The following is a 21102-nucleotide window of genomic DNA, read 5'->3' on the forward strand; positions in this document are numbered from 1 at the left end:
AATTGAATAATTTTTTACCAAATTTTATCCTTTTAAAAATTATTTTAAAATAAAACTAAATCTTTCAAATATTAATAACAAACTATTTTATCTTATGGTTAACCATATTTATATATTTTTTCTAATTATTAAAATATCTATTATGCACACATCAAAAGTTAAACACCACCAATCCATATCAAGAAACTCTAACTAATTGTGTTATACTTCATTTTAATAATTATTTTTCTTATTTTAGTAACAACTTTCACGACTATTATTTTTTTAGATATCTAATTTTCGTGAATCCTATTGGAACAATGCATAACTCTATTAACATAAGAAGAATTTTGTATAAAAAATAACATTTTGATAAATGAAATATGATTGATTAGTGAGATCATATAAAATGTAGCCTCTAATTCCATGGTTGATAAAAAATTGAAGTCCAAAGAAAAGGAATAAGTGCAGAAAGAGAAAAGGCTAAGGCTAATTAGTGATATCATATTACTTTCTAATACCATATTAATGTGTGGAAATTATTGGAAGGAGAAACATTATAATATCTCAAAAAAATATTTATTGATCAATAAGCGATTTTACAATAAAAAACTTAGTTATAAACTCAGATTAAAAAATGGATAATTTTTTTTTTCTTAACCTTGCAAAAGCTCTTTGGCCTACAACATATTCATTTAATAATACCAAGTTCAATACAAGCTCATAAATATGCATAATTTATATACGTCGTGAATTGTTCATAAATAACAATGAACTTGTTTCTATATGATCTTATAATTAGATCATAAAGTAAAATAAAATATTAGAAAATCTAAGTAACAATATAATTTACACATTGAATAATTAAATGAGAAAATTAAACATCATTCATAAATCTATTATTTAAAGTTTTAGATGAAAATGATATCAATATGTTATAAAATATATTAATATTTTATCAATGTTGTATTTTTCTGATAAACGAAGGATACTTTCATAAGTGGGTCAAAACACCCATCGTATACATATGGACCTCCAATTTTTGGAATATACACGTTGAAGTATTACAGGGACCTCCAGTTTCACGGTGAGTTCCACGCTTGAATACGATGTTCTCGTTTTGATGCAACGAGGATAATAGAGACATAAGTAGATGCTGCAGAAATTTCCAAAAGGCAAAAATGCAAAGAGGACAGACATTTGTTATTATTATTGAATGTGAAATAATTTTGGACCAATCACATAATGACACGTAGACAATGTTAAAATGTTATCAAAAAAATGTTGTCAAAATAATGATACTTTTGACAACATTTTTTGACAACATTTTAACACTGTCTATGTTTCATTATGTGATTGGTCTATATTGGTGTTTATGATTATTATTATTGATTGTGGAATAATTTTGGACCAATCAGAGAATGACACGTAGACAATGTTAAAATATTGTCAAAAAAATGTTGTCAAAATATCATTGTATTTATTGAATAGCTACCAACACTTTCAAAATTCTTTTTTTCTTCTTCTGTCAATCTTTTAGGTTCCCACCAATGAGGAATGGAAGAACACGGTCGTACTTTTAGTTAGTTATTAGTCCATTATCATGGTTTTATTCACATATATGATTAGGTATACGTATACCTTTAAATACATTATGACCATCATCGAGTAGATGAGATATTTGAGTTATGATATAAACTATATATATCTTACATAAATTAATAGGTATAATATTGTTGGATATATGCACCATTAATTAATTAAGTATTTGTTATATATTATGATTAATGCTTTAAGATAGTACAAACAAATTTTACATTATTAATAGATATATTACTTATTATATATATCATCATAACAATGTTAACATTTTAAAAGATTAATGTAATATTACATTATAAAAACTTTAGTACTAGAAGTGAAAATGGTGTAGGCTAAGTGAAATAACTTGTTTTCGTCCCTATTAATAACTGGAAATTAATCTTAAATGTAAAACAAAAACATGTTCATGCATACTTTTTGCATGAAAATAGTACATATGTAGAGTAAATTAATCTTAACCTATTATAAAATCACAATTTTTGTTATAATTTTACCATTTGTATATATCTTAACAGTTATATTGATGATATAATATTTTTGATAATGTAACTTTTATTTTATTTTATCAGATAAAAATTAATATTTCGTAGTGGTAACTTATTTTCCCTATCAACACATTTGATACGTCGTAAAATTTTCTTAAGCATTTCGTGAAATTTTAAGTTTACTTTGAATCCGTAAAAAAAATAAATCATTTCTTACGATACAGAATTCGTAACTATAAAATATAAAAAATTATATTAGTGTTAACTTATTTCGCCCCACTCACTTTTACACTTTCCACCCAACCTATCGAATAATAAAACGTATATGGAATCTTGGATATAATATATTAAATATTTACTTTCTAAAGTTCACTGTGTGAACCTTTATTTTAACACAAATTCATATGATTTAAAACGAAGTCACCTTTTCTTTATTTAAGGAACTCTTTATGCTTTTATTAAAACGTGCTTAAAATATATTTTAATATGGGTGATAACATAAAAATCTTAATTAATTACATTTAATGGGATAAATTTGTGACTAATTCGATAATGAACGTGAAGTGGAGATAAAAAAGATGAATATATAAAAAAGAAATCAAAATATTCATGTCGGATTTGATCGACACTTTCCTTCAAGTTTCCTTATGTAGTTTTTGGTTGGTTTCTGTTACAAAAATTTTCTAAATCTTTATAATCATTTATCTCCTTATCTTATATTTATATTTGTAGTTTTCAAAATAGGTGAGTTGCACAATCCAAAAATTACTAAGTATATTTTATATGTAAATGCGTTCGATTGGTAACATAATCAACTAACATGTGTTTCACCGACTGATTGCTTATTATTTAATAGAGCTGTCCAATACCAAAAACATAAAGTGAAAGAAGTTGACCTCAAGTCAACCAATATTCATATAGAGACATTGATCGTTTGATGTCCTGAGACCGGTCAATCATACAGTTTAAGTTTTTTGGTCGGAAGCAATGTTCTTTTATACATGGGTTGGTTCAGATATCATTAACTATTCAAAATTAAAGATTGAAATTTTTTTTTCTTTTATTTATGTTGATGCACAAACATTGCTTAAGAAAAACTTTTTTCTATCGTGGTTTAATTTTCTTACGCGTTTTCAAAGTGAATTAAATATTTTTTTTTTAATGTCTCGTCTCTATTTTCGGCGTAAATTTTAAATAGGTCTCTTTTCTTTTCGACATCTCAATTGGATTTTTTTTTGTATAAAATTGGAATAATTATGGGTCTGCCGTGAAATTGAACAAATGAGCGTTTAAATTTGGCCTACTTAGTATGATCGTGTATTCATAATTTGACTGAGAAAGAGACTCGCGGTTTCAATACATTGGTGATGGTAAAGTTTACTGAGAAAAACTGTGGGTAGGAAAGAATGTAAAAATAGTATTTTTAACGTGTAAGTTTGGGATACGACAAGTGTTAGGGGTATGAAATATGATAAGAAGGTTATTATATAATGTAATGGTTTTGATTATTGTGAGATGTAAATAATGTGAAAACGTCAAAGGTACTTGTCTTGTCTATGTTGTTGGGCATATCCCACTTCTCATATCATACTAACATTTGTCACTCATGTCTCATTCTTGTCTTATTTTGTTAATAAAACCATTTTAATGGATTTGTGAAACATGACAATTGTTCAGTGTTCATACTCGTGAGATTTTACTCTGCCTAAAAAGCTGATTCTGCTCTCTAAAATCTAAGCATCGGTGGGCAATGAAGGCCCCATGATGTGCCTCTCACCATACGTGTCTTCACTAGCCCCACATGATAATTACTCTATACATCACATTCTTTTCTTTTCTTTTCTTTATTTCTTTCTAAAAAAGTAACTCATAAAAAGATGGATTAGGTTTTCTACCACACATACCCTAGTCAAATTCTAACAATAATCTTAATCCACTGTATGTAATATGGCAAACAAAGATAGTTTAAAAAATAAATGTTAAATGAAGTACACATGTGCATGAACATTTAGGTTGTGCATGTCTTTAAAATGTATTTTTTAAGGTAATAAGTTTATAGGTAGGTGCTTTCAAACATCAGAAAAAGAAAGTTTACTCAGGTAATATAACACTAATAAAATTTGAGTTTTTAAATTTGAGTCTAATCATGTAAAAGATTTATATCATTTTTATTATAAAATCTTAAAGACAATAAATTTATAGATTTTTCTATTTTTTTCATTTCTATACACTGTAAACTTAAACTTACACTTATTTTTTTAATACCTTTCGTGCCGACAAATCCTTTAATAGATTCTGTTTATATTTTGAGTTGATCTTCTTAATGAGTAAGTCGTCAAAGACCAAATCCATTGATTGAATGAGTTATGTGTTTGTATATGAGAAAGGTTAGCACTTCCAATTAAGGTGAGAATAAAGGTCAACCTTTTTGCACTGTATATTATATTTGAGTGTGAAGCTCTATTTTAGGTTTAGAAAATTAAGCTGCAATGGAACCATATATAGGAAATAATTAACTATTATTGAGTTTTATATGATATCAAGATCCATGGCCCTGATTTTTATTTGCATCTTAATTTTCTAGAACTTAAAAATTGATTTCATTATTATAAATATTTATTTGCCATGATTATAATTATATGGGCAAAATTTGTATTATGATTAAATGAAAAATAGTTGTAAGAAAAAACTTACAATTGACTCAAAATCTTCTACCACATAATCAAAAACAATAACAGATAAATTTAACCCACGTCCATGGAATAATAATTCACTAAAATCACATATACAACTTACCAATTTCTCTTAATATTCTTACAATGAAATACTTGAAGAACTGTTTTTCTTCTCAAAATTAAACACATGCTGTTAATGTTGACAGATTGTTCTTTATTCTTAAACTGATCGTTTACTGCAGAAAGAGAAAGGTAAAAAGCATTTAGCAATGCGATATAGCTAGAACATAATCCAGAAAAAGGAAAGAGAATATTCTCACTGCAACTTCACTTGGAGAGACTTGTGGAAGAAGGAAAGAGAGGAAGAGAAATCTGTACCGACAGCATGAGCTCTTGCTTTTATGTTTCTTTCTGAATAACAAGAGACTATTGCACATTGGTATATGTTTCCCAGAGGAAGCAATGGAGGTTTTGCAGGACCACATATCCCATTGGTGACCCGATATAATTTGAACAGAAGATCACGAAAGCAGTTTTGGCAATCTAATGAGGTGACAAAGTGATTTGGCCATGGTGGAGGAAAGATGGCACTCTTTGAAGGTGCAAAATTTGTGATTGGACCAAGACACTGGTTGCATGAAAAGGATAAAGTTATGGCAGTACTGGCATGGCATCAGCCTCCCAAAGAATAGACAAGAGAATCAATGGAGACTTGTCGAATAGCTCGGTACTAAAGATTCGACACAATAGCATGGCAGAAACAGTGCAGTGGTAGTTGTGCATGCTTCAGCAGATATGCAAGAAAGAAGCAGTGTCTCATTTGTTTCTCCAAAACTGCCACTCCCATTTCATCTTCTTTCGTGGCCTACAACAGTGGCCACACAAGAGGTCCCTACACTAGAAATGAATCAAGACTTCACGTGTCTCATGGACCAACACGTACCCCACCAATGAATTCAAAAGCAGCCCCCGAGTCCTTCTCATTCAATCTAATTGCAGGATACGCTACGTTTACATTCCGTCAATAGTGGACTCACCACCAACACTACATAAAACTGATCGGTCACGGTCACGATTCATCAGAAAAACACAACACTAGTAAAATCTAAACACATTAAAAATGATATCAGTCCAAAACCTTAAGATAATAAATAAATTTATACATATAAGATAGTCAAACTTTCTCATGTGTATCTATCTCTTTCGGTTCATAGGATCGATGTTAAGTCTTCTTTTATAAATGGTTTCTAAGTTTCAAGCTTAGGTTAAGATTTTGTCTTTAGTTTTCATTTTCTATTGTTCGGTCGAGTGTTAGTCTTCATCTTCTATTGTTCGGTCGAGTGTTAGTTTTCATTTTCTATTGTTCGGTCGAGTGTTACCTGCATAAAACATTTCGTGTTTGTTGAAGTGTTATAACAATAAATGTTTAGTAAAAATAATCAACTACTTATATATCAAATTTGTATTTATAGATTTTGAGATGAATTTCTGATCAGCAGTGACTATATTGAAGCCAAAATATTATGATTGATGAAGCCAAAATATTATGATCGATGTAATTATTCTTGTTGATAATTTTGTCTATAGTCATACCGATCAAACAACTATTCTGTGTGTATCGATGGGATCAAAAGGGTTGTTCTCAGTCCACTATACTATACACTATCCATAAGACAAAATAGAAATGCCGCTGTGTAAAGAAAACAAGGATTTGTTTCTAAATCCGGAAAAACCATACTTAGATTCATTAATGAACAAATATTTGAAACATGTCTTTCCTTCATGTTATTGTTATAATAAGATGTGAATTGTGGTTACCACTGTTTGGAAAAGTAGAAGATTTGTGTGATCTCTCTTTGATGTTACTTTTCCTCTTCAACTTTGGCTTCCTTGTAATGCCTTTGGCGTCTCTCTTTTAACACTCTTCCTTTCGAGTAAGAAGTCCACATACGCTTTCTCCCAAGTCATGACATAACTCAACGACGGTTGACCAAGCCACCCACAGACTCCTTTAAATTCTTGCCCAAACCTTAAGTTCCTCCACTCTCCAACACTTTCTCCTTTTACTCGTACTCACAAACAACATCGTCTACAAAATCACGCTTTCATTCCTTCAACTACCATCAAACAGAAGAAGAAAAAGAAAAAAATGAGATACTCTTATTCACCTCATAGCCTCGTTGTAGAACACAACATTCTGTTCCTCAGAGGCTTCACGATATTGTTCATTAGTTGCATAGCTGTTCGGCTTGATCTGGGTCTTTCCAGCATCCCGTCTTCGCTGAAATCACTTCCCCTTGGAGGGCATTTAAATTTTGATGAACTTAGCCTAAGGAATACAGCCAGAGACTTTGGAAACAGGTATCAGTATCATCCAATGGCAGTACTGCATCCAGAATCAGTTTCTGATATTGCAGCCACCATAAAACATGTCTGGATGAGGGGTCCGAGTTCACACCTAACGGTTGCAGCGAGGGGTCACGGCCACTCTCTCCAGGGTCAGGCTCAAGCTCATGGAGGAATTGTGATCAACATGGAATCACTCAAGGTCCCAAAAATGCAGGTACACGTAGGAAATTTTCCTCCATACGTGGATGTTTCAGGTGGCGAGTTGTGGATAAACATCTTGCACGAGACTCTGAGATACGGATTGGCGCCAAGATCGTGGACAGACTACCTGCATCTGACAGTTGGTGGCACTCTCTCCAACGCTGGTGTCAGTGGCCAGGCATTTAAGTATGGTCCCCAGATAAGCAATGTTCAGCAGCTGGAGATTGTTACGGGTTAGTGAAAACAAAATGAACTGTGTAACTGCAGCAGCAGCAGCAGCTACTATTTTGTCTTTTCTGAACTATTAATTCATCTTTTACCTGACTGGCTGCAGGAACAGGGGAGGTTGTGAACTCTTCCGCTGAGCATAATGGGGAACTTTTTCACAGTGTTCTTGGGGGACTTGGCCAGTTTGGCATTATAACCAGAGCAAGAATTGTCCTTGAACCAGCACCTGCCATGGTAATGCATCAGTGACTATACCAGAAACAAGGTCTTTGGTTTTGGTTTTGGTTTGTTCTTGGGAGCAGAAATTGTCATAACCGAAAGTTTTGTATTTTTTGGAACAGGTGAAATGGATTAGAGTGTTGTACTCGGATTTCACGGCATTCACAAGAGACCAAGAGCTGTTAATATCTTCAGAAAACATGTTTGACTACATTGAAGGATTTGTGATAATAAACAGAACCGGTCTGCTAAATAACTGGAGATCATCCTTCAACCCACAAGACCCAGTTCAAGCTAGTCATTTCAAGTCTGATGGAAGAACCCTCTTCTGCCTTGAATTGGCTAAATACTTTAACGTGGAAGAAATTGATGCAGCAAACCAGGTGAGGCCAGTAACACTCAATCTAGATGATTAAAGAAAGGGTATACAATTAATTCATTAGTCATAATGAAGGAAGAACCGTCTCACTTTTTTTTTTTTTTTTGTGTAGGAAGTTGAGGAACATTTGTCCCGTTTAAGCTACATCCAATCGACCCTTTTTTCAACAGAAGTTAGATTTGTAGATTTCTTAGACAGGGTGCATGTATCTGAGGTGAAATTGCGTTCAAAAGGGTTGTGGGATGTTCCACATCCGTGGCTAAATCTTCTGATACCCAGAAGTCAGATACACAACTTCGCAGAAGTCGTCTTCGGGAATATCCTGACAGAAACTAGCAACGGCCCCGTTCTTATCTACCCGGTGAAGAAATCAAAGTAATGAATGGTTCAGAAAATATAAACTCCTGAAAGTATTTTAGCCGTCAAAAATGAATTTGGATGTAATGCATTTATGTCGTTTGCAGGTGGGACAACAGAACATCTGTTGTGATTCCAGAGGAAGATATTTTCTACTTAGTGGCATTTCTAACTTCTGCAGTTCCCTCTTCCAATGGAACTGATGGCCTAGAATACATTCTAAGTCAGAACAAAAGAATTTTAGAATTTTGTCAAAGAGCACAACTTGGAGTGAAGCAGTATTTGCCCCACTACAACACACAGCAAGAATGGAGGGCCCATTTTGGTCCTCAATGGGAAACTTTTCTGCAGAGAAAGTCTGTTTATGATCCATTGGCAATACTAGCTCCTGGCCAACGCATATTTCAAAAAGCAATAACCTTCTCATGACAGCAGTCTCCACATTTTATTTTATTGTTAATAATCTTTGAAAAAAAAATAGTCCTTCATGGAAGTGCCAAAATTAAAATGTTATATGATCCAGACAGGTTTGGACACACAGAACATACAGAATTAATGCAAAGGAGGGTTATTGACTGATAGCAGAGAAAAAGAGATAACAGAATGATGAATGCTGAGATTTGTATGCTGGCAGGGTAATAAGAAAAGTTGTCAGTGTGTGTATGTATCATTACTGATGGAAAAATTGCATTACATGCTCATGTAGCACCAAGGCAGCAGGGTCCACCTGAGATCAATATGGTCAACAAAAGGGATAAAATATTTGAGACATTAATTATTGTAGGGTTTCCAAAAGAACTTATAAATATTTGAGACATTAAACTCTTCCTTATCTATTCTCTCTCTCATGCAGCCAAGCTAAGTTCATTAAGAATATTATTACAGATATTCATATATCCACCACAAAAAGATAGGAAGCAAAAAGTACAGATAAGATGACACATAATGCTGAGTGACAGTATTTTACAAATTGCTGAAAAATGCAAAATGAATATGGCTAACATGCAAGATGATGAACATTCAATCCGTCACAGTCCATTCCGGTGATTGTATGTGGTAGCAGCTACAACACAGTGATGTGTGTGTTAGTAATACATAATTGATAAATTAAAAAGGTGTTTCATTAGTAAAATTACCCACTCATAAATCATTGTTTGCTTTGTGTTAAAGGTTCTATATCGACTAGAGATAAAACTAATTTAAAGTATATAAATTGATGCAAACCTCATATTACACATCAGTTTTATAGAATTGAGTTAAATTTAAAGTCTATTTTTTAACGACTTTTTTAACGAAAGCAACCATTCATAAAAAAATGGGATATATAACTAACCAGGACAAACTTTGTCTAAATGAACGAAGCTTCTTTTGTCATAACTAATCAACGTGTAGTTTGAACTTATCTAGAGTGTTTTACTTACTGCCAGAAAAAGAACAGCATCGGCATAATTGGAAACGCTGATGGCAAATTAATGGCAAAAGAATGTTAAAAAGTGTAATTATTTGTTGAACCTAGTCCCTACCATCTTAATGTTGAAGTTATGCATGTTCATGCCATAATACTTGTGGAAAACATTCAAAGTTTTACGATTTTATTATCCTTCTTTTTGAACTACTTGTAGTGGGGTATATTTTCCCTTATTTGGTTATCAATGCATAATTGTTCCCATCACTAAAAAGGAAAAGATCTATTAAAAAGCTAACTGAAAAGGGAGAAATGCGTTACTGTTGAAGAGATTCCATCGTGGTGTGTCAGAATTAGAGGGGGAAGGAAATTTGGTTGCTTCTAGACCATTTCTCTTGTTCACTGGAATACACATCACCCAGAATGTTTTTGGGTATCAAAAAGCCTGCTTCTGGATTCTGGTTTTGAACCACTCACCTGACAACCACACAAAATGGACTAAAGTTATCCCATCAAACAGTAAAGCACAACCTTTCCACGTAGATGAGACCACGATGCATCTTCACAAGATTTGCTGCTGGCTTGGAAATTGATAGCATTCAAAAAGAGCTTACCCAGATCACCATAGTAAATTTAGTGCATGGAAGTACATAATAATGTGGAACGTTTTTAATGTTAAGATATAAATAAAGTCTCAGTAAAATAAAATAAGAAATGGATATGAATTTATATACACGTAATATATTTTTTTTACAAAAAATATTTTATCAGTGTAAAAATTTATGTATATTATTAAACTTTTTACAATTGATGACAGAAAACCAGACGAATAATGAGAAGTTTATCGGTGTGGAGATCTACGTGTGTCAGTCCTTTCTATACATGAAGTTTGAAACTTTATTTTCTAGAGAATCATACACAGAACGGAAAATCATACACAGAATGGAAAAAAAGCAAGGGTGAAGGGACCATCTGCATAAAGCACCTTATAATCAAGCACCAGCTAGTGCCAGATTGGTAGGTACATCTTTAATAATTATTCAGCACAAGAATCTCAATATATATGTGTTCTAGCAAAAAGGGTTCAGGTTACTATCAGCTAAAGCATTATCTCATTTTGTTTGCTTTAGAGTATTCTCATGGCCTTCTTCTATTCCTTTATTAACTCTAATATCATATCTTAAAAGTCTCTCATTCATTTTCTCCTCAAAGATTACTAACTTGATTAAAATATTTCTTTTTTAATAGGCACTAAACCTAATGATCAGGCCTGACACCAGAATATTTGATGTGTGAAAAAGGAAAAAGAAAGCTAAGCATGTGTAGCGTTTGATAAACTGTTAAATAGTTTATATATGGTATTTTAAGAACAATAAAGTTATCGAACTTGGAGGGTTAAAAGGTGGTATGCTTTGATTTAAAACTGAAAATGGTGGAACCTGTGAATAGAATGGAACAAAATATTTTGTTGTGTTTTGTTCTCACGTGAAATAAAGTAGTCCCTACCAATTATGGAAGACAAGAAAGAATCTATTGATGAATGGAACTATGGGCTGACAGACAGCATATGATACGAAAGTTGTCTCTCAAATGTTGTATCTGTCCCAGATTCCTGTAATGAGTACATGGAAACTATATTTTTCAACATTCAAACACTGTGCATGAACTCTGTTCTGAACTTTACGTTCAGATCGCTATAAATGAATTAAAACTTGATTCATGGTTCAGTTCAGATACCATGCTGAAAATCAACTAAATTTCTTAGTTATTCCTGCTTGTTTTGAAGGAAAGTATATGACTAAGTGTTTGATCACGAATAACATATTGACTCCTTTTTCATTGATGTTCACGTTTGAATTACCAGAAATCGTATTCAGTATTTCCATCTGATAGTTCTTGAAATTTCTCATAATTTTCTAGTGATGTTGAGGTATGCTTGCAAGCATTCATTTTGTTCAAATTATTTAGTTAGTTAAAACATTATATGTGGTGATATGTTAATTAACTATTCAACTGAGCTTAGATGAAAGGTGTAAAAGGGCCCCTTTATTCAAATGAATGTCTTTTTTCATCAATGTTTTGTTTTTGTCAAAGAATTTTTTCCTTTAATGATTTGGTCCTCTCTTCTCAAGCATTTTCCTCTTTTTATATTGAACACGATATCCAGCTCGAGATCTGTTTTCTCTTTAATTGCAATTTAATCTTGATACTAATATTTAGAATCAGTCAAATGATTTTCACCATAGAGAAAAATCACAGACTTATTTTCAGAGGGATTAAGCGCAAAATCAATGAGGAAACAAAACTAAGTCTACCATAAATTGAGGTTGATCTATGAACATAATCTTATAATACTTACTCATTAACACAATCATGACTAATTATAAAAAAGTAAAATATTCATAAAAAAAATAAATATTTATACTTAAATAAAAATATAAAATAATACCATTGAATAAATACAAAAAAAAAAAAAAATTGATATGTGTCAAAGTATTTCATCCTTCGTCGTCTCTTCAGTAGGCTCAGAGGTTCCATCCCTACTGCCCTGGTTAGCATCAAGCATCTGTGACGAAGAACACGCTGTCTCATCCTATAACCAATAACATAACCAATAAATAATAATAATAATAATAATAATAATAATAATAATAATAATAATAATAGAAAGAAAATGTGGATAGATAGTTTTGTTCTTCTTACATGAGAATCGATAGAGGAAGAGTGATTTCTTAATGGTAAAGCGGAAGGACGGGGTGGTGACGTGGCAGAAGCAGAGGACGGTGGAGGCGCTTCATTCTCCCCTTCTTTTTGTGGTTGGGGAACATCGTTGACCAAGAGCCGCAACCTGGCAGTTCGATCCCCGAGACAAGGTTGACAAAAGGAGATGGAGGGCGTGAGTTTGGTGCCGGAGGCTTTCCAGGGAGTGAGAGAATGACACGAACGACACAGAAGCACACGAGAATGCCTCGCCACCAAGAAATTGGCGCTGTGAACTTTGCCGTCGCACTCCCAGCACAGCTTTGCCTGGTCCGCGTCGCACAACATCGCCGCCCTCTTCTTACACAGCGCGCATGACTCCTCCATTTCTTCTCACTTCTCTTCTCATTCTTCCCTCAATCCAATGTGTTATTATTATACTAACTTCCTTTCTCCGATTTAGCCGGAGACTAGATTTTTCTCCCGCGAAAAACTCCTTTCATCAATCCACATAATCCAGCACTGTTGGATATTTTTCACCTCTGCAACTACCTCCAATAAACTTTCTATATCTTTCTTCCTCTTCACTTTTAACTCAATTTCTCAACTCTTTTATCTTTCCACTAAATTTAAATTTCACGAAAATATACATTTTTAAACATAGAGGACAACAAAATTATTAATTTTATAATTAAGAAATTAAAATATCAATGCTAAATTTAAAAAACTAAAAATATCACTTTAACAAAAAAAATGAAAATAAATTTATGTTACTATTTCGAATATATAACACTTGACTACGTTAATTAACTGTCATAATTCAAATAAATGAAAAAACAAAATGGTTCTCACATAAATTTTCTTTTTCCTTTAAACCTCAAATGAAACTTATTTCTCTTAAATATAATGTTATCTCAACAATTTAAAATCAGAATATATATGCATATATTATATAAAGTAAAATACGTGTTCTATAGTTATACAATATCTTAAATTTATTATAATAATTAATATTGTATATGCATATGGTATCATATTATGATGATCATATTTGTGGAATAACTTATCATTTGAAATATTCATTAACCTAAATATCGAAGTTTAAAATATCGAAGTAGATAATTATATTAATTGTTATAACTTGTGAATCTGTTGATCAATCAAAATTTTAGGATAATTATAAAATGACCAATAATGGGGACAAATATGTGACCCTTACAATTCATGTGACACATTCAATCCTTTTAGAAAACATATAGGATTTTACATTTATAATGTTACTTTTATATTTTTTGAGTTTTAGTAATCATGTTTTAAAGACAAAAATAACATTTTAACGACTTTTTTTTAAATAAACGTGTTATTATTTTATTGGTTTGTATATTTAAAACGAATTATTTACAAAATTATTACTTCTATAAAAATTGTAAAAACAAAAGTAAATTATTTACTTTTTGAGATACTGTTGATAAAAAAAGATATTATGGTAATGTAAAAGAGTAAAATGAGAACGTTATATAATTAATTATGAAGAAAACGAAGGATGTTACGGTAATTGGCTTTAGTGCTCCTCTTCTGTTTTGTTTGTCTGTGGCAGCTTTCTCTTTCTTGTTCCCGCCATATTAGGCGTCGTTTGAAACTTTCTTTCTTTCTCTTCCTCGTTTCGTGTTTCTTAATCAAACCAACATTGTGACCAAAATAGTAAAAGAAGAGAGTGATTGTTAATGGAGAAAGCTTAGTGATCAGTGAATAGCAATGGAGAAGTACCTGAGAGAAAACTTCAGCGTCCAGCCGAAGAACCCTTCGGAGTCCGCCCTCCGCCGATGGAGATCCGCGGTCTCCGTCGTCAAAAATCCCCGCCGCCGCTTCCGCATGGTCGCCAATCTCGCCCAACGCGCCGAAGCGGAACACAAGCGTAGAAAGCTCCAGGTACACATTCGTCTCTTCCGTTTTCCATTCCAATACCTAATCTCTGTGAATCGATTGGTGTAATATCCATTACTTCTCTCTTTTCCGTTTCGGATCAAAGAACCGATTCCACTGTTGAAACATGTATATATATATGCATCGGTTTTACCATTTTCGGCTTCAGAAAAACTCACACTAGATCAAAATCCGATTGGTTTTGCTCCTTTTGCATATTTCATTAAATTTCTCGGTGAAAACGCAGCCACATCGGTAGCGTAGCAAGCAATGAAAGCTAGTTCTAAGTGTAATCAAGTTCTTACTGAACCAGCTACATAGTAATTTAGTTACCTACTCTTGTTTATTTTTAAATATAATTAACGCATGTGAATTAATCCTGATAATAAAAAATGTTTACGTTGATGTATAGATCCGGGAGAATTGATTAATCGTTAACTTGGTGTCGCCGGAGCTTCTTTTCACGTTACCTCGATTTAAGAATCAGAGCGGCACCAACAAATAACAAACAATAAAATATACAAACAACAAACAATAACATACACCAAACATAAAAGAGGGAAACAGGGAGATTTTAAAACTCTTATTAAATTCACAAATTTCTTTCATAGTCATCCAAACTTGTTTGTCCTTGCATATATATATATATATATATATATATATATATATATATATATATATATATATATATATATATATATATATATATATATATATATATATATATATATATATATATATATATATATATATATTTGTCTTGTAAATATGCCAATCGTAAGAATTTATGCATTCATATACAAGCGACTAAATAGCTTTTGTAACAACAATATATTCTTGCTTAAAAGATAGAGAATACATTTTCATGTTTGCAGTGTAGATTGTCATCTAGAAATAGCTTTGAGATACATAAGTATCCAGTGAATGTTCTTTTTCTGTGATTAGTAAGAAAATGACTACCAACACCAATAACATGAGCAATGTCTAGACTTGTACATACTATGACATACATTAAGCTATCAAGTGAAACTCAACTTGAAGTGATACTAGACTTAGAATTATTTGTATTAAATTTCTGATAAGTTCTCATTATGTTTTTGTTGTGATACTCTCCATTTTTCATTCTTAATAATTTTAAAAGTCGGGGATTTATTTGAAGACCTAAATTCTCCAAAAGACTTGTTCAGTTCTTTATGAGACCTTAAATCTCGCTCATGTTGTTATCAATGTTACATCAAAAGAATAATAATTTTTTCATAAAAATAAAATTTACAAGAATATGATCATCAAATGAGGTTTCATGATACATGTGATCCATCAAAATTGCTATACCACCACTACGGGAATTTTAGATCACAGAACAGGTTGATATGACTATGAATGAGGGAATATTTGAAGATTGAAAAGGCTATTACATACCTCAATTATAAATCGAAGACACCAACATCAAACGAAAAAAGAGAAAAATTCCCTCTTCTCTGTTGCACATTAAATCGTATTACCGCAGTTCTATCATACATTACTTTCAATTAAAGGTAACAAATTTCCAAACGAAGTAGTAAAGGAAAGTAAAACTATTCAAAACATCATATATATCATTTTCTGGTTCAGAAACACCAAGAGAATGTGTGGATACCAACTATGTAATGGTTTAATTGCATCTGTTTTCTAACAAATACAAAATTGAGATGACAGTCATCAAATTATTCAGAATGCTATAACGTAATCGTATTATGATCTACTAAACCAGGGATTTCATATAACTCCTAAGCATACGGTTTCTAAGCTCTGATCCTCTATAATAATATAAATATTATAAAACATTATAAAATCAAGGGCAAAGAAGAAAATAAGACAGACACTGGTAAAGACTAAAGGATAATCACCACGGGTAAAGAAGAAAGGACTCAAAGTAGTGTAGCACAGCGAACATCTTCGCTTTTTTATATTGTATATAGCATTAAACTGGACAAACAGCTTGCATGGCTTAACTACGTATGCATGTTATCTCAATTTCATGAAACTAATTCATTTGAGTTTCGTAATAGAAACAATTAAAACATGTATCGAACTAGGCCAGCTCTATGTTGAAAAACTACAATGGTGTAAAAGATAAAGAGTAGAAGCTTTATAAAGGTGGTGAATAATGTATGTTGTCCTATTGGCAGCCATTTCATTTGACTTTATCAAATTGTGTTCCGACTATGATAAGCAGTATGTTATGTGCAGTGTAGTGTGCTTTTTGTTTAGCTAAGGAACTGTTATGTTTAACCTCTGGCACTATGAAAATATGTCGCTCTTATTACTATCTTGACCAGGAAAAAATACGGGTGGCTCTCTATGTTCAAAAAGCAGCGTTGCATTTTATTAACGGTATACACGCTTAATCACTTTCATTCACCCTTTTGTTTTGGAAAATGTTATTTGGACAACAAAAGTTTGACACAGTTTTGACAACGGCGACGTGGCAGCTGTGCATTGGCTCAGTGAATTGAAAACAAACCAGAAAAAACCCAAAATACCCCTCACCCCGGTTCACTGAGCCAATGCACAGCTGCCACGTCGCCGTTGTCAAAATTGTGTCAAACTTTTGTTGTCCAAATAACATTTTCCTTTTGTTTTTCACTCGCTGTTTTGTTACATTTTTTTTCTTTTCCTTCTCATTCAGCTGGGAGCCGTCGTGATGGTGATGTTGGTGACGGCGGAGGTAAAGGTGGTGGTGTCGGTGGCGACACCGGTGATAATCAAGGTTACACGCTCTCAAAAGCGACTCGGGAAGCAGGCTTCGAAATTGAGCCCGACGAATTAGCCTCCATTGTTCGATCCCATGACAAGAAATGTTTAGAACGCTACGAAGGAGTGGAAGGAGTAGCAAGGGTTGTTCGTGTGTCCTTGCAAGAGGGCGTTATTTCGGTAGATGTTGAGCACAGACAAAATATCTATGGCTGTAACCGGCATGCCGAGAAGCCCCCTAGAAGCTTTTGGATGTTCGTTTGGGATGCAATGCAGGACTTAACTCTAATCATCCTTATGGCATGTTCATTCGTTTCAGTTGGTGTTGGAATTTTAACCGAAGGTTGGCCAAAAGGTATGTACGATGGAGTGGGAATCATACTATCTATACTTTTGGTGGTCTTTGTCACTTCAATCAGTGACTATAAACAGTCTTTGCAATTTAAGGACTTGGATAAAGAAAAGAAAAATGTCAGCATTCAAGTAACAAGAGACGGTAGAAGGCAAAAAGTTTCAATTCATGATCTAGTGGTAGGAGACATGGTCCATCTTTCAATAGGAGACGTAGTTCCTGCAGATGGGTTATTGATATCTGGTTTCGGCTTATTAATAGACGAATCAAGTCTATCAGGTGAGAGCGACGCCGTAAATGTTGATAATCAGAAGCCTTATCTTCTTGCTGGGACCACAGTGCAAGATGGGTCTGCAAAGATGTTGGTCACGTCCGTTGGTGTGAGGACGGAATGGGGAAGATTGATGGATACTCTGAACGAAGGAGGAGATGATGAGACACCACTTCAGGTCAAACTAAATGGAGTTGCAACCATTATTGGTAAGATAGGTTTGGGTTTTGCCCTTCTCACGTTCATAGTTCTGACGGGCAGGTTTCTGTGGGGGAAAATAGCTCACCATGAGATCACAAAATGGTCTCTGAATGATGCATCCAAGCTTCTCAATTTCTTTGCCACCGCCGTCATTATTATAGTTGTGGCAGTTCCCGAGGGGCTTCCTTTGGCAGTCACACTAAGCCTTGCATTTGCAATGAAGAAATTGATGAATGACAAGGCACTGGTCAGGCATCTCTCCGCATGCGAGACCATGGGTTCAGCAAGTTGTATTTGCACTGATAAAACAGGAACTTTGACTACAAATCACATGGTTGTAGACAAAATATGGATTTGTGGACAAACTAAGGCCGTTAAAAGCGACCACAGTGAAAATTTGTTGAAGCCCTTGATTTCTGAACAAACATTTGATCTTCTTTTGCAATCCATATTCCAGAATACTGGCTCAGAGATAGTCAAAGGGCTAGATGGAAAGAACAAGATCATGGGTACCCCCACAGAATCCGCTTTGTTGGAATTTGGCTTGCTTTTGGGAGGTGATTCCAAGTTTTATAACGACAAGTATAAAATAGTGAAGGTTGAACCTTTCAATTCAACCAGAAAAAAGATGTCAGTGCTGGTGGCTCTTCCCGGTGGCCCCAACAAGTATCGAGCATTTTGCAAAGGAGCATCAGAATTGGTTGTGAAAATGTGCGACAAAGTTGTCGACGCAGACGGCAAAGTGGTCCTTTTGAACGAACAACAAAGGAGTAGCATCACAGAAGTTATCAACGGATTTGCTTCTGATGCTCTGAGAACACTCTGCATTGCCTTCAACGATATTGAAGGATCTTCTGAACGAGGTAGTATTCCTGAAGACAAATACACGTTGATATCTATTGTTGGGATCAAGGATCCAGTCAGGCCTGGAGTAAAAGAAGCTGTCAAGACTTGTTTAGAAGCTGGCATTGTCGTTAGAATGGTGACTGGTGACAACATAAACACTGCCAAAGCAATAGCTAGAGAATGCGGCATATTGACAGATGGAATTGCGATAGAGGGACCAGATTTCCGGAACAAGTCCCAGCAAGAACTGGAAAAGATAATACCGAAAATTCAGGTCTAGATTACTCTTCAAAGGATACTACTTTTACTGTTTTAGCAAGGATAATACATTTACAAATCGGTTTCTTGGTGTTTGTAGGTAATGGCCCGATCCTTGCCCCTTGACAAACACAAATTAGTGACCCATTTGAGGGAGGATTTTAACGAGGTTGTCGCAGTAACTGGGGATGGCACCAATGATGCCCCAGCGTTGCATGAAGCTGATATTGGACTAGCCATGGGCATTGCAGGGACAGAGGTTTGTTGTTGTAGCCACAATCTATATATCACTTTCCATTTCTTGTTTCATACGATGTTATTGTCCGAAATGCAAGTGTCCGAAGACTTATTAATCTAATGCTTTAATGTCTAAGGTTTTCGGCAGAGAGTGATATATATAGTCGGTTTCATTTTTCATTTTGGTCACTTATTTTACATAGAACTGTGTGCTGAGTACTGTTAACCTCGATCTTCTCCAGGTTGCCAAAGAGAACGCGGATGTGATTGTAATGGATGATAACTTCTCGACCATAGTGAAGGTTACCAGATGGGGGCGTTCTGTTTACATTAATATACAAAAGTTTGTTCAGTTCCAGTTAACAGTTAATGTTGTAGCTCTCATGCTGAATTTCGTTTCAGCCTGCGTGTCAGGTAATAATACGTATAACCAGCTTTTCAAGCCACGGCTAAATTACTGGTTCGATTCAGATGAGTAATCACAACAGAAATTCATTTCAGGCTCTGCTCCTCTCAGTGCTGTTCAAATGCTTTGGGTAAACATGATCATGGACACTCTCGGCGCGTTGGCACTGGCTACAGAACCTCCGCATGATGGGCTGATGAAGAGGCCCCCTATAGGAAAGAACGCTAAATTCATCACCAGGATCATGTGGAGGAACATAATCGGTCAGAGCATCTACCAAATTATGGTCCTTTTGGTTCTCAAATTTCGTGGCAAACAGATTCTCAAGCTCGATGAACACGACGATACTACCTTGCTTCTGAACACAGTCATATTCAACAGCTTCGTATTCTGTCAGGTAATAATAGTCAGTTAACGGCTGGCCTAGAATAACATCGTATTCTGCTAACTTCCATGCATGCAACCATTGAAAAGAACATTCTGTGTGATTAATAGGTTTTCAACGAGATAAACAGCCGTGACATGGAGAAGATCAATGTTTTCGAAGGCATGATAAGCAGCTGGGTGTTCCTTATAGTGATGAGCATAACGATATGCTCTCAAGCCTTGATAGTTGAATATCTTGGTGCTTTTGCCCAAACGGTACCGCTCAGCCGGGAACTGTGGTTTGTAAGCGTCATGATCGGTGCGGTGAGTTTAGTCGTAGCTGTTCTCCTCAAGTGCATTCCGGTACCATCCAGCACCTACGTCGCCGCCGCCACCCACCATGACGGTTACGAACAGCTCCCCACTGGCCCTGATCTCGCTTGAATATTCACTATATACCATATCTTTTTTCAAACCCTTCACCCTTATGGAAACATATACCATAACTTATCACCATTTTAGAGTTAGCTTCCACCATTCCTACCTTTCTTTCTTCCCTCATTCTCTTCAGAACCTTATCATCGTCAGAATTCCTCAACCCTACCTTGACTTTTTCTCTGATCTTTATCATCATCACGATACTTTCCGATCATGATACACAAATTTTTTTAAAAAATATTTTTTTGTCTCTAGTACATTAAATTTGCTAGTAAACATAGGCTAAGTTTAGAATTTTCTGCTTAATTGTTAACTTATGATTATTGGTGAAAAGTTATTAGTTTAAGAATAATGTTCATTTTTTAAACCATGTTTATTCTTTTCTTCACATACTATGTATTAACTCTATCGTATACTTCACTCTTCTCTTATATCAGTTTCGTGGAATATTCTTATAGCAGTTTATTTTAGACTCTTTCTTTCTTAAAGAAC

The 21102-nt window shown here is 34.0% G+C and overlaps 3 protein-coding genes across 3 annotated transcripts; 2 read left to right on the forward strand and 1 right to left on the reverse strand.

Annotated features, from left to right (window-relative positions):
• The first annotated feature begins 6822 nt into the window (after window positions 1-6822).
• On the forward strand, window positions 6823-9308 carry LOC124843758 (cytokinin dehydrogenase 6-like). The gene is made up of 5 exons (XM_047320576.2): window positions 6823-7524; window positions 7626-7753; window positions 7861-8121; window positions 8230-8492; window positions 8582-9308. Exons 1-5 carry the CDS (start codon window positions 6891-6893, stop codon window positions 8901-8903), a joined length of 1608 nt encoding a protein of 535 aa, XP_047176532.2. The 5' UTR covers window positions 6823-6890; the 3' UTR covers window positions 8904-9308.
• A 2970-nt stretch (window positions 9309-12278) lies between these two features.
• On the reverse strand, window positions 12279-13136 carry LOC148201931 (B-box zinc finger protein 23-like). The gene is made up of 2 exons (XM_088110054.1): window positions 12583-13136; window positions 12279-12472 (listed from the first exon to the last, which is right to left on the reverse strand). The coding sequence occupies exons 1-2, from the start codon at window positions 12964-12966 to the stop codon at window positions 12368-12370; spliced, it is 489 nt and encodes a 162-aa protein (XP_087966180.1). The 5' UTR covers window positions 12967-13136; the 3' UTR covers window positions 12279-12367.
• Window positions 13137-14302: 1166 nt separating this feature from the next.
• LOC124843663 (putative calcium-transporting ATPase 11, plasma membrane-type) lies at window positions 14303-20814 on the forward strand. Its single transcript, XM_088109807.1, has 7 exons — window positions 14303-14508; window positions 16821-16875; window positions 17216-19179; window positions 19264-19422; window positions 19643-19814; window positions 19902-20203; window positions 20302-20814. The coding sequence occupies exons 1-7, from the start codon at window positions 14335-14337 to the stop codon at window positions 20614-20616; spliced, it is 3141 nt and encodes a 1046-aa protein (XP_087965933.1). The 5' UTR covers window positions 14303-14334; the 3' UTR covers window positions 20617-20814.
• The last annotated feature ends 288 nt before the right edge of the window (window positions 20815-21102 follow it).

The sequence above is a fragment of the Vigna umbellata genome, chromosome 3, assembly GCF_029865625.1.
Source record: "Vigna umbellata cultivar VRB3 chromosome 3, Vumbellata_1.0, whole genome shotgun sequence".
In the NCBI taxonomy this organism is placed as follows: domain Eukaryota; kingdom Viridiplantae; phylum Streptophyta; class Magnoliopsida; order Fabales; family Fabaceae; genus Vigna; species Vigna umbellata.